The 11,722-nt window shown below is 53.1% G+C and overlaps 1 protein-coding gene across 3 annotated transcripts in view; it reads left to right on the top strand.

Annotated features, from left to right (window-relative positions):
• The first annotated feature begins 452 nt into the window (after positions 1–452).
• Positions 453–11,722, top strand: part of CADM4 (cell adhesion molecule 4) — a 17,481-nt gene continuing 6,211 nt past the window's right edge. For 2 of the 3 annotated variants that reach the window (XM_037729168.1, XM_037729169.1), the window contains exon 1: positions 5,193–5,799. In XM_037729168.1, coding sequence (XP_037585096.1) covers positions 5,721–5,799 — 79 coding nt within the window. In that variant the 5' untranslated portion in view covers positions 5,193–5,720. Of the gene's footprint in view, positions 568–5,192; positions 5,800–11,722 lie in introns of those variants that run through there. The other variant, XM_017502312.2, reaches the window with a different exon arrangement.

The following is an 11,722-nucleotide window of genomic DNA, read 5'->3' as shown; positions in this document are numbered from 1 at the left end:
CGCAGGCCACGCTCTCCCTTCGCACACACCGAACCCCGCGACGCCCACACCCGCACCCTCGCACAGCCTCCAGCAACACCCAGGCACCCTCCCCTCCGCGCAGCGCACGCACCCTGCACGCCAGCAACTCTGCAACCTCGCGCGCAGCACCTGGGCCTGCACGCAGCACCCTCACCCAACACCCCCCGCTTCCCGCGCTCACGCAGATCCCCCGCCGGCTCCCACGACGCCGCCGCCCTCCCGCGCACCCCTTCCCGCCCTCCTCTCCCGTCTCCTCTCCGGCGCTCGCACCCCGCACCGTCCCCTCACCGGGCCATCCCCCCGATTGTCCCCGGGCCCCTCCTCGGTCTCCCCCTCCCCTCCCCGGCCCCGGCCCCGGCCCCGCCCCGGCCTCGGCGCCCCGCCCCCGGGCGGGCAGGGGGCGGGGCGCGGGGGGCGGGGCGGGAGGCGCGGGCGGTGCAGGTGCCGGGCCGGGAGCGAGCGGCGGCGGCGGCGGCGGCACCATGGGCCGGGCCCGGCGCTTCCAGTGGCCGCTGCTGCTGCTGTGGGCGGCCGCGGCGGGGCCAGGTAGGGTCGGGGGCCGGGGTCCGCCGGCCGGGCTGGGGAGGGGGGCGCGCCGTGGTGACAGCCCGGTCGCCTCGGGGCCGCAGAGGCCGAACAATGCGCGCGGGGCCCGGCCGGGCCCCCTCCCCGGGACAAAGCGCAGCGCGGGCCGGCAGCCGGGAGCGATGAGCGGGGGAGGGGGCGCGGGCCCCGGCCGCCGTGCCGCAGCACCCCCCACCCGCGCAGGCCGGATCCCGGCGGGGACAAAGGGCCCGAGACCCCCCCCACACACAAGTCCGCCTTCCCCAGGCTGGTCCCGCTGTCCTTCTGTCCGGTCTCCGCGTCACTCTGCCCGCCCATCTCTGAATCCCCTGTCTGGCTCCTCGTCCCCCTATCCTTGTCCTCTGTCCCTCAGTCTCAAAGTCCTGTCCCTCCTTCTGCCTGTCTCCCTCTCTCCTTGCCTCCGTGTTCCTCATCTCTTCTGTCTTTGTCCCCTACCTCTGTCCCCTTTTCCTGGGTCACTCTGTCCCCTCCATCATCTTCTCTATTCTCTTTCCCCCGGATTTCTGCCCTCCCTCTCTGCCCCTATTCTAGGTCCCTGTCTCCGTCTTGCTGTCACCCTTGTTTTTCTGTCCCTTTTTCTCTGTCCCCTATCTGCCCCAACCCTTGTCTTTCCCCTGTCTTTCTGTCACTCGTTTCTCTAGCCCTTTCTGTCACCTGTCTCTTTCCCCCGTCTCTGTCCCACTGTCTCCATCCCTGCCTTTCTGCTTTGCCTCCTCTCTGTACCCTTATAGCCTCCATCCCGGGATCTCCCATCCCCATCCTTCTGTCCTCCCTCTCTCTATCCCTCTGTGCCTCTGGAGGAATTCAGTAGGGCAGGGCGTCCTAAAGAGCCCTGGGGGGCAACATCTGTGTGCATGTGTGCAGGGAAGTGAGAATGGGGGACCTTGACGTATAGGCACACACGTGGCTTCAGCGAATGCCTCTCCAAACCCTCCTCACCCATTCACACACCCAGGCTTGACTCACAGAGAAGCCCCTGTCTGGGACATCCAGGGAGCCATCCATATACCCTCATCACACACTGTGAGAAGCTGGAGACCCCCAAGGTCAGGTGACCCTGAGACTGGGGACAAGGTCAGGAAATGTCACCCACACACTACTCTCACACTGTGTGAGTCTTGAACCTGCCACGGGTCACCCCTCCCTGGTGGATAAAGCCACTCTTGGAAGGAACAGAGGAATGGAAGGTGGCTGGGCAGAAGCAGGAGGGCTGGGTATTCTGCAGGAGTTGTACCCAGGTGGCACGGGGCTGGCGGCCTGGGTTTAAATCTTGGCTCTTGCCATTTGCCATCTCAGCCAATGGTAAACACCTCCCTCTCTCCAGGCTTCTGCTTCTCTTTCTGTAAAGTGAGGATGTTGAACTCAGTGACCTGAAAGGGAACACCAGCTCAGATCTTGAAGGGGTTTCTGGCGAGTTGAGTGCGGTTACACCTTCCCCACTCCTGGGTTTGAGGCAGAGCCTCCCTTACCTCGGCCAGGGCGAGGGGCAAAGCTGTCCTCTCACTGTCTGCCTTTCTTTCTTCTCTAGTCTTCTGTGACTGCTTTAGAACTGCATCAGCACCTTTCTTTGCACCAGGCACGCCACAATTTCCCAGATGAGAACTTTGGTGCCTTCGTGCCATTTCCTTCCATTTTAATTTATCTTTATTTTTTAGGCTAAACACCAGGTTCATAGAATCCTGGAACTAATGAATCCAGTAAACAAAGAACCTGAGGGTACTTTAGAATGCTGGCATGGATAGGATTCTAGAATCCAGAAGGCTTTAGAATCTTGACGCCTTTAAAGTTCTAGAGCTGTGATGGTGTTAGCATGCTGGCAACCTGACATCTTTAAAGTCGTGAAATCTGGATGTCTTGGAGTTCCTGGATCTTGACATCTACGACATTTTGAATCTTGACAGCTTAGAATCATCAGAGTTTGAATTCTCAAGATCAGAATATAGCTCAAGGTACTGCCCGCCCTGTGCAAAAGCCTTTCTCTGGTGCTTCTGGGAGTTAGGTGTACAGCCCTGTCCCTTGATTTCCAAGTCACTGCTTCCTGGCACCCTAATCCTCTCAGTAAACTTTCTGTAAAGTAAATGGTATGTGGCTTTTGCAAGTGGAGAGTGAGCTTGGTGTCATGGAAAGAGCTCCCGGCTGGGAGCTAAGGAACTTGCGTCTAAGCCTTACCCAGGGCCTTTTAGTATAATTTTGCATCAGTCCCTGTCCTTCTCTGGGCCCTATTGTCCCCTTCTGTAAAGCATGGAGTAGAAGGCTGTAGCACGTGGTCTTGGAGGGCCCTGCCTGCTTTCCTTTTTATTGGATCTTTCTGAGTGGCCAGGGTCACCACCTTTTAGGGGTATCAGTTGTTCCCACATTTCTCTCTCAGTCACTCTCCTTCCTCTCTCATCTTGCCCTGCCAGCAGGAATCGGGGGAGTTGGGGTGCATTTGTGCCATTTTAAAAACATGTTCTCTGTCTCCTGGTTCATTCATCTTCTGAGCATACTAGAAGAGGATGAGATGTATGCCACAAGAAGAAGGATCCAGGGTGGGCAGAGGTGAGGAAATGAGAGGAAGGGACGGGTTGCCTGCTCAGGGATGCACCCAGGCAGAAACGGGGACCTACAACCAGAAATGGGGTAGAACAGAAAGGAGCAGAGGAAACAGATATCCAATACAAAGAAAGAATAGAGAGGCTGTTAGGAGTTGAGTGGCCCTGTGGAGGGGGCAGTTGTTGATCCCCAAATAATGTTTCCCTCCCAGGGTGATTCACTTGTCCCTGCTAAAATTCTGACCAGCTACTCTGAGAATAGGGGGATCCTCCCCCCATTGTGAGTCACCCCAAGGAACAGGTTTTGGAGGTTTCTATCACTGACCCCCCCACCCACCCACCCATTCATGAGCCAGGCGCCTGTGTCCCCAGAGGCCGGGGGTGGGGGTCAGGTTCTGCAATGGATTCCAAGACCTTAGACACAGCAGGGCTGGGGCCTAAGGGTGCGTTAATGTCGTGTGAGCCTGGCCTGTCCCCATCTTGGAGAACACAAAGGCAGCTTTCTCTCTCTGGGAGGGGTGCGGGGGGGGGCGGCCTGGAGACAGTCAGACCCGCCAGCATCCAATGGCCCGTGGCACCAGGACCCAAGCACCCACTGGTTTCCGCCTGTGCAGACCCCAGGCCCATAGGAAGCAGGCACTCGGGTTCCTCCGTGGGCACCCAGTGGGGCAAGGGTCAGGCGCTGAGCCTGGGCTCTGCTGGGAAGGGGTGAATAGAGGGCACTGAGGGTGGAGGTTCAGATAGTGGGAGCTCAGTGCAGGCCTGCACCCTTCTCGGAGCTGGAATTCGTCCCGTACCCCACACCCAGGGAGGACCTCTGGAGGACTCCCCACCCCCTGGCTGGGCCTGAGGCCTGGAATCCAGGGAGTCCCGAATATCCCAGGAATGTGGGGGCCACAGGGGGGACTTTGTGTGTGAGGCTGCTGACTCACCCCTACGCCCCCACCTGATGCCTAGGTCCCCAGATGGGAGGGGGACAGAGGGCTTAGGAAAGGCAGGGCTGTGAACTTAGACTCAAAAGTTTCCAGTAGAGGAGGGGCTGGATCTGATGCAGGAGGGGCTGGGGGCCTGGACTCCTGGATCTGATGGAGGAGGGAGCTGGGGTCTTAGACTCCTGGGTCTGAGGGACAAGGGGGTTGGGATCTTAGGGAGGAGGGGGCTGAGGTCTTAGATTCATGGGTCTGAGGGAGGAGGGGGCTGGGGTCTTAGAGTCCTGGGTGTGAGGGAGGAGGGGGCTGGGGTCTTAGAGTCCTGGGTGTGAGGGAGGAGGGGGCTGGGGTCTTAGAGTCCTGTTTCTCAGGGAGGAGGGGGCTGGGGTCTTAGAGTCCTGGGTCTGAGGGAGGAGGGGGCTGGGGCCTTAGAGTCCTGTTTCTCAGGGAGGGGAGGGGGCGGGAGTCTTAGACTCCGGATCTGAGGGAGAAGGGGGCTGGGGTCTTAAAGTCCTGGGTCTGAGGGAGGAGGGGGTTTAAGGGAGGAGAAGGCTGAGCGCTGCAACTCCTGTGTCCGGAAGGAAAAGGGGACTGGAGTCCACACTCCTAGGTCTTGAGGGAGGAAGGGATGGGGATACAGACTCCTGGGTCCTGAGGGAGGAATGGGCTGGGGCGGGGGGTCCACTCCAGGTTTCTGGGGGAGGAGGGGCTGGGACCCTAATGCCTAGGTCCTGCGAATACAGGCGCCTTCACAAGGCTGAGCTGGGGAAGAATTGACGCTTTGTGCGAGGATGTTCGGACTCCGCCATTGATGGGGGGCTGAGGGGGGTTCGGTCAGGACACAGGGATGTACCATCTCCCTAGGGGAGGGAGGGGGAAGGAGGCAGGATGCCAGGAGCCCCCTGGGGAGTGGATACAGAAGGGGCGGCGGTGACCTTCCCGGAACTATGACCTTGAGACTCCCTTGGGTATTCGCTGACTCAGGACCCAGGAAGCGCTCCCCCCACCCTGCTTAGTCTCCGTGGAAACATCCACCAGCTGTGTACTCTGGACCCCTGGCTCCTGGGTCCTGAAGGAGGAGGGGGCTGGAGGCCCAGACTCCTGTGTCTAAGCTGGGAGAGGGCTGGGGGCTCTGACTCATAGGTTTGAAGGAAGGGGCTGCTGGCAGCCCAGACTCCTAGGTCCTGATAGAGAAAAAGGCTAGGGGTCTAGATTTCTGGAACCTAGGAGAGGAGATGGTTGGGAGCTGAATTCCTGGGTGTAAGGGGGAAAGAAGCCGCGGTCCCAGACGCCTGGAACCTGATGGAGGAGGGGCTGGGAGCCTAGACTCCTGGGTCCTGGGAGAGGAGGTATTTGGGGGCTGGATTCCTGGGTCTTACGCATTACCTGCTCCGCCACTCTTTCTTAAACCCTCCCCTGTCCCTTTTTCCAAGCACCATCCCCATGACGACTCCTGGCTGTCAACACAGTTTAAAGGGCCAGTGCCCCAGTCCCCAAAGCTCAGCCCCTCTCTGACCAGAAAGTCCCGCCCCCACCACTCCCAACCCCCCAAACAAAAGCTGCTGAGACATTAATATTCCAGGCACAGACACTGTTGGTTACTGACTCCTCAGGAGGGGGAGGGAGTAAGACAAAAGCCCCCCACCCTTACCCCATGTGCACCCTCAAGCAGAGAGCAGGGGATAGATTTGGTAGGGGCAGATCCAGAGGAACCAGATGGCTCCCAGGAGATGGTGAGTTTTGCCACTGACTTGTCTGGGACCTGCTAAGCCTCATTCTCCACATCTGTAAAATGGGGGGCTAGCACGGAAGCAGACTTGAGGTCCAGGATCTATGGATGGGCTTCGAGATGTTTTTAAAAGCACCAGAATGTGCATGCTAGTTTTCACGTGCATGGGCATGTTTCCCGAGGTTGTACTAAAACAGCCTCACAGAGAGGGCTCCCTGAGCCTCAGGCACGGGGCTCATCCTTACCAGGCAGGCACTGGTGTTGGAAACGGGTTTATCATCGGGAAAAATCCACACAGAGACAAGGGATTACTCAACAAGGCTGGTTTTACTTCCTGCAGGAAGGGTGCACCTCACCTTTCACGAGAGCACACCTGAACAAGGGAGACAGGGACACTTGTAACTTTCATAACCTGATGCAGTCGCCCTACTGCTGTGTCCAGTTTCCATTGGCCAGAACGGGACCTCACATTCTATGTTTGACCTGATTGGCTAAAAACTTGGAAATTTTCTAAAGAGGTAAAGGCAGAGGAGAACAAAGAAAAAGAGGAAGTAACTTGAGGAATGCTTAGAGAAGCGATAACATTTTCCAAATAAGAAAGGGGAATGAATAAGCGTTGACCTAAGAGTTGCCTGGGCTTGTCCAGCCATGTCAGGGCAAATATCTGGGTTAAAGTGTGAGAACTAAGAACACGGGATGCACTTATTTCTTTATTATGACTAACAGCTACTTTAAGATTATTAGCAAAAGCTTTAAAGTAAATTAACCTTTGAAGAAACTGTTATTTATTCGTAATGAACTAAGAGGAAAGCTTTGAAGAGGAACTTTTTATTTATTCTCATTTCCTACAACTGGTATCATTCCCATTTTGTAGATGGGGCAACTGAGGCTCAGAAAAGCAAGGTCACTTGCCCCCCACACAGATGGCAAGTGGTTGAGCTGGTATCAACCCAGGTGTTTAAGATGAGGAGATTGATGTCACAAAGTGGTTTTGAGGCTGAAATGAGTTTCTGTCTGGGCTAGGTGCAGTTGCTCATGCCTATAATTCCAGCACTTTGGGAGGCCAAGGCAGGAGGATTGCTTGAGCCCAGAAGTTCAAGACCAACCTGGGCAAGATATTGAGACCCTATCTCTAAAAAAAAAAAAAAAAAAAAAAAGTTTTTAAATTAGCCGGACATGGTAGCGCACCCCTGTAGTCTCAGCTATTTGGGAGCCTGAGGTGGGAGGATCGTTTAACCCCAAGTGTTCAAGGTTGTAGTGAGCTATAATTGTGGCACTGCACTCTAGCCTGGGTGACAGAGCGAGACCCTATCTCGAAAAAAGAAAAAGAAGGAAGAAGAAGAAAGAAAGAAAGGCAGGCAGGCTGGGCACAGTGGCTCACGCCTGTAATCCCAGCACTTTGGGAGGCCGAGGCAGGTGGATCACAAGGTCAGGAGTTCAAGTCCAGCCTGGCCAATATGGTGAAACCCCGTCTCTATTAAAAATACAAAAATTAGCCAGGCGTGGTGGTGGGCGCCTGTAGTCCCAGCTATTCGGGAGGCTGAGGCAGGAGAATCATTTGAATCTGGAAGGTGGAGGTTGCAGTGAGCCGAGACTGAACCAGTATACTCTATCCTGAGTGAAAGAGCGAAACTCCATCTCAAAAATAAAAATAAAAAAAAAAGAAATATAAGCAGATATCCCATCTGACGCATGTAATTCATGCAGCAAGTTCCCTAGACATTTATCGGGTACCAAGAACTCTTCTAGGTACTAGGGGTGCAGCAATAAACCCAAAGGATTATATCCCTGCCTTCCTGGAGTATATATTCCAGTCATGGGCAATCAGAGAGTAAACAAATAAGCAAATTAATCTGATAATTCCAGTGAAATCTTCGTAGAAGAAGTAAAACAATAGTGAGGAAATAGTGTTCTGGGCCAGGCGCAATGAATGGCTCACGCCTGTAATCTCAGCACTTTGGGAAACCGCGGCAGGAGGATCCCTTGAGCCTAGGAGTTGGAGACCAGCTTGGGCAACATGGAGAAGCTGTCTTGACAAAAACCACAAAAATTAGCCAGGTGTGGTGGGAGGAGCCGATAGTCTCAGTTAGTTGGGGGGCTGAGGTGGGAGGATGGCTTTAGCCCAGGAGTTCAAGGCTGTGGTTAGCCATGATCGTGCCACTGCACTTCAGCCTGAGCAACAGAGCAATACCCTCTCTCCCCCGCCCCTGCTTTTTTTTTTTTTTTTTTGAGACAGCATCTCACTCTGTTACCCAGGTTGGAGTGCAGTGGCTTAATCTCAGCTCACTGCCACTTCCGCCTCCCAGGTTCAAGCAGTTCTCCTGCCTCAGCCTCCCGAGAAGCCAGGGCTACAGGCACGCACCACCACACCTGTCTAATTTTTGTATTTTTAGTAGATACAGTGTTTCACCATGTTGGCCAGGCTGGTCTCGAATTCCTGACTCCAGGTGATCTGCCTGCCTTGACCTTCCAAAGTGCTGGGATTACAGATATGAGCCACCGCACCAGACTGACTTTGTCTCTTAAAAGAAAAGAGAGTGATCTAAAAGTGAAGGATGAGCAGTGAGGGAAGGCCTCTCTGAGAAGGTACTGATATGATTTGAGACCCAAATGGGAACAGGAGACAGCCCTGGGAAGATGGGGGTCGGGAGGTGGGGAGAAGAACATTCCAGGCAGAAGGAAGAAAAGGGTGAAGTCTCGGGGGTGTGAACCAGTTCAGCATGCTTGAGGGACAGCAGGGCTAGTGAGCCCAGAGTGAAGTGAGGTCAGAGAGAGGCCAGGCCACATAGCACCTTGAAGTCCCTGGGAAGGGGTCTCTATTTTATTATACATGTTATGGGGAGCCCTCAGAGGGTTTTAAGGAGAGAGGTGACTTGATCTGATTTACCTCTTTGAAAAATCCTTCTAGCCACTGGGTGGAGACAGCTGTGGAGGGGGCAGATAGGGTTGCAGAGAGACGCACGAGTAGGCTCTCGCAGAGTCCGGGTGGAGATGATGCTGGATGAGGGTGAGGGTAGGAGGGGCAGACGAAGAAGGTGATGAGGTCTGGGATGTCTTGGAGGTAGGATGGACAGATACTGCTGATGGAATGGATACTGGGATGAGGGAAAGGGAGAGAACTTGAATGATTTCTAGGTTTTTGACCTGAGCAACCAGGTGGATGGTGGTGACATTTAGTGAGATTGAGAGAATTTGGGGAGGAAAACATCCGGGGCAAGGATTGGATACGTTAAGCTTGATATTCCAGGAGGTGCTAGATAAACCTCAAATCATGGCTTAAATACTCAAAGTGCTGTAGTTTGAGCTATTCAGGAAGCTGAGGCAGGAGGACTGCTTGAGCCTAGGAGTTTCAGTCCAGCCTAGGCAACATAGTGAGACCTCATTTCTAAAATACATTTTAAAAATAAACACCCAAAGTGTTATACTCAAACATAAAAGAAGTCCAGAGGTAGGAGTCCAGGGCTGTTACAGCAGCTCCACATCGTCACCAGAGACCCAGGCACCTTCCAGCCCTTGGTTCCACCATCCCCACTGCCCTTGTCCTCATGGTTCAATATGGCTACCTAAATTCCATACATCATACTTCTAGTTCCGGGCAGCACAGAGGTGACTGGGTGGAAAAAGGGTTTGTCCTCCTGTTTTAGGAAGTCCTCCCAAAATTGTCATGCAACATTTTGGCTTATATCCAACTGGACAACATTTTATCAGATGGCTTTACTTTGCTGCAAGGGAGACAGAAATGTCTCTTTCTGCTGGACATAGTGCAACCATAAAATGCAGTCAGTGTCCTTTCCTTTTACTGAGGAGAACGGGGAAAATGGGTGTCAGAAGAGGAAGCCAGAATCTCTGTCTCCATCCCCCAGAAATAATCTTTTCTATGCCTCAACTCCCAAATTAGGTTACCTACCCTCTTACAGAGAACGTAACACTTTTGGTTACAGTGATTGGTTTCTACCTTCCCATAAATCTTAAAGGGCAGGGACCTCATCTAACTCATCTCTGAGAACTCAGACCCCGAAAACCTATGCGATACTTGGGAAATACTCATGAATGAATGCAACCTTGCATCTGAATGGAAAAGACATGGCTAGTTATCCATCACTGAAAGACAAATAGCCAGATCTAATCATGGCATTTTCCTGCTTCGACAGCTTCACTGGCCTTTAGGATAAAGGCCAGTCTCTTAGATTGGCATTTGAGGCCCATCACAAGCCTATCTCACAACCCCCTGCCAATGATGGACACTCGTTCTAGGCAGCCAGGAGTGTGTATATGGGTGCAGGATACAGAATCAGAGATTTGGATGCAGATCTTGGCACTGCCACTCTTGGCTGTGACCTTGGGCAAGTCATTTCATCTTTGTGGGCCAATTTCCTCACCTATAAAATGGGGATGGGGGAAAAATGGGGATTAATAATAGTGCAGGCTGCCAGGTGCAGTGGCTCATGCCTGTAAACCCACCATTTTGGGAGGTCGACACAGGCAGTTTACTTGAGTTCACGAGTTCAAGACCAGCCTGGGCAACATGGTGAAATTCCGTCTCTGAAAAAATACAAAAATTAGCCAGGTGTGGTGGTGTGCACCTGTAGTTCCAGCTACAAGGATTGTGAAGATTAAATGTAAGTTATATGGGTAACGTCCTTAGCACAGGGACTAGCACTGCAAGTGCCTAATAAATGGTAGCTACGGGGGTTATTGTTATTTTGAGGAAAACACATGATGATAGTGATGTTGATGACTGGTCTTGGCTTTCAGCTTTTCTAAGTTCTTTCCTAGGCTGGTGCTAGAAACACCCCCTTTCTAATTCCCCACCTTGTTTTTCTGATGGATTAATCAGGGTAGGTTATCTGCTGCAGCAGACACCCCTGACATCTCAATGGCTTAACAAAAAAAGTATATTTCTTGCTCATGTCACAGTTCTGTACAGGCGGGTCATGGAGGACAGTTAGTTAGAGACCCGGGTGCCTTCCAGCTTGTGATCCTGCCCTCCTCTAGGCTCCTTGGAGTCCTCTCTATTCAGCCAGTGTGAAGGATTATGAGGGAGATGGGTCAGGCTGCAAGAGGTGCTTCTCTTCTGCCTACATCTCATTGGCCAGAATTGGTCACATGGCCCCCACCTAACCACAAAGGATGCTAGAAAGTATAGCTTAGTTATGTATTGTATCAGTTAACTTTAGCAGTAGAACAGATCACCTACAACTTAGGGGCTTAAAACAACCATACTTTATTTGTTCATGATTCTGGGGTTCAGCAATTTGGACTGGACCAGGTGAGCAGATCTTATCTTGGTCTCAACTGGGATCACTTTTGTGGCTGCAGTCATCTGGTGGGGCAGCTGGGGCTGGATGATCCAGGATGGCCTCACTCACACAGCTGGTGGTTGGTGCTGGCTGGGCTTCTCTTTCACTGTGATCTCTCATCTGCAAAGACACTAGTCTGGGCATCATCATGCAACAGTCTTAAGGCAGGAGTAGAAGCTGCAAGACCTCTTCAGGCCTAGGCTCAATATCACTTACAGCAAATTCTGTTGATCAAAGCAACCCACAAGGCTTACCCAGACTAGTGGGGGACAGAGTGCTTTCTTTCTCAATGGCAGGAAAGGCAAAATCAACTTGCAAAGGGCATTGTCCAGGAACAGGAAGAAAATTACAGCCATCTTTGCAAACAGGCTACAATATGTGCCCAGGTGTGAAAGATGAAGCTTGGTGAACATGCAACAGTCTCCCACACCTTGTGAGCTGCTTACTCTTCAAGATCCAGATCCAAGGGAGCTTTATTGCAGAGCCCTCTCTGGCTACCCATCTCTCTCGGCAGTTGTATAATAGTCTCCCCTTGCTCTGGGCTCCCAGTGTGCCCTGTGCTGCCCTCATTAGAGCATATTCTACTAAATCTTGACTGCAGCTCTTTTTTTTTTTTTTTTTTTTTTT

Source organism: Cebus imitator, unplaced genomic scaffold (assembly GCF_001604975.1).
Source record: "Cebus imitator isolate Cc_AM_T3 unplaced genomic scaffold, Cebus_imitator-1.0 Scaffold296, whole genome shotgun sequence".
In the NCBI taxonomy this organism is placed as follows: Eukaryota; Metazoa; Chordata; class Mammalia; order Primates; family Cebidae; genus Cebus; species Cebus imitator.
This window is presented reverse-complemented; position numbering and strand designations above follow the sequence as displayed.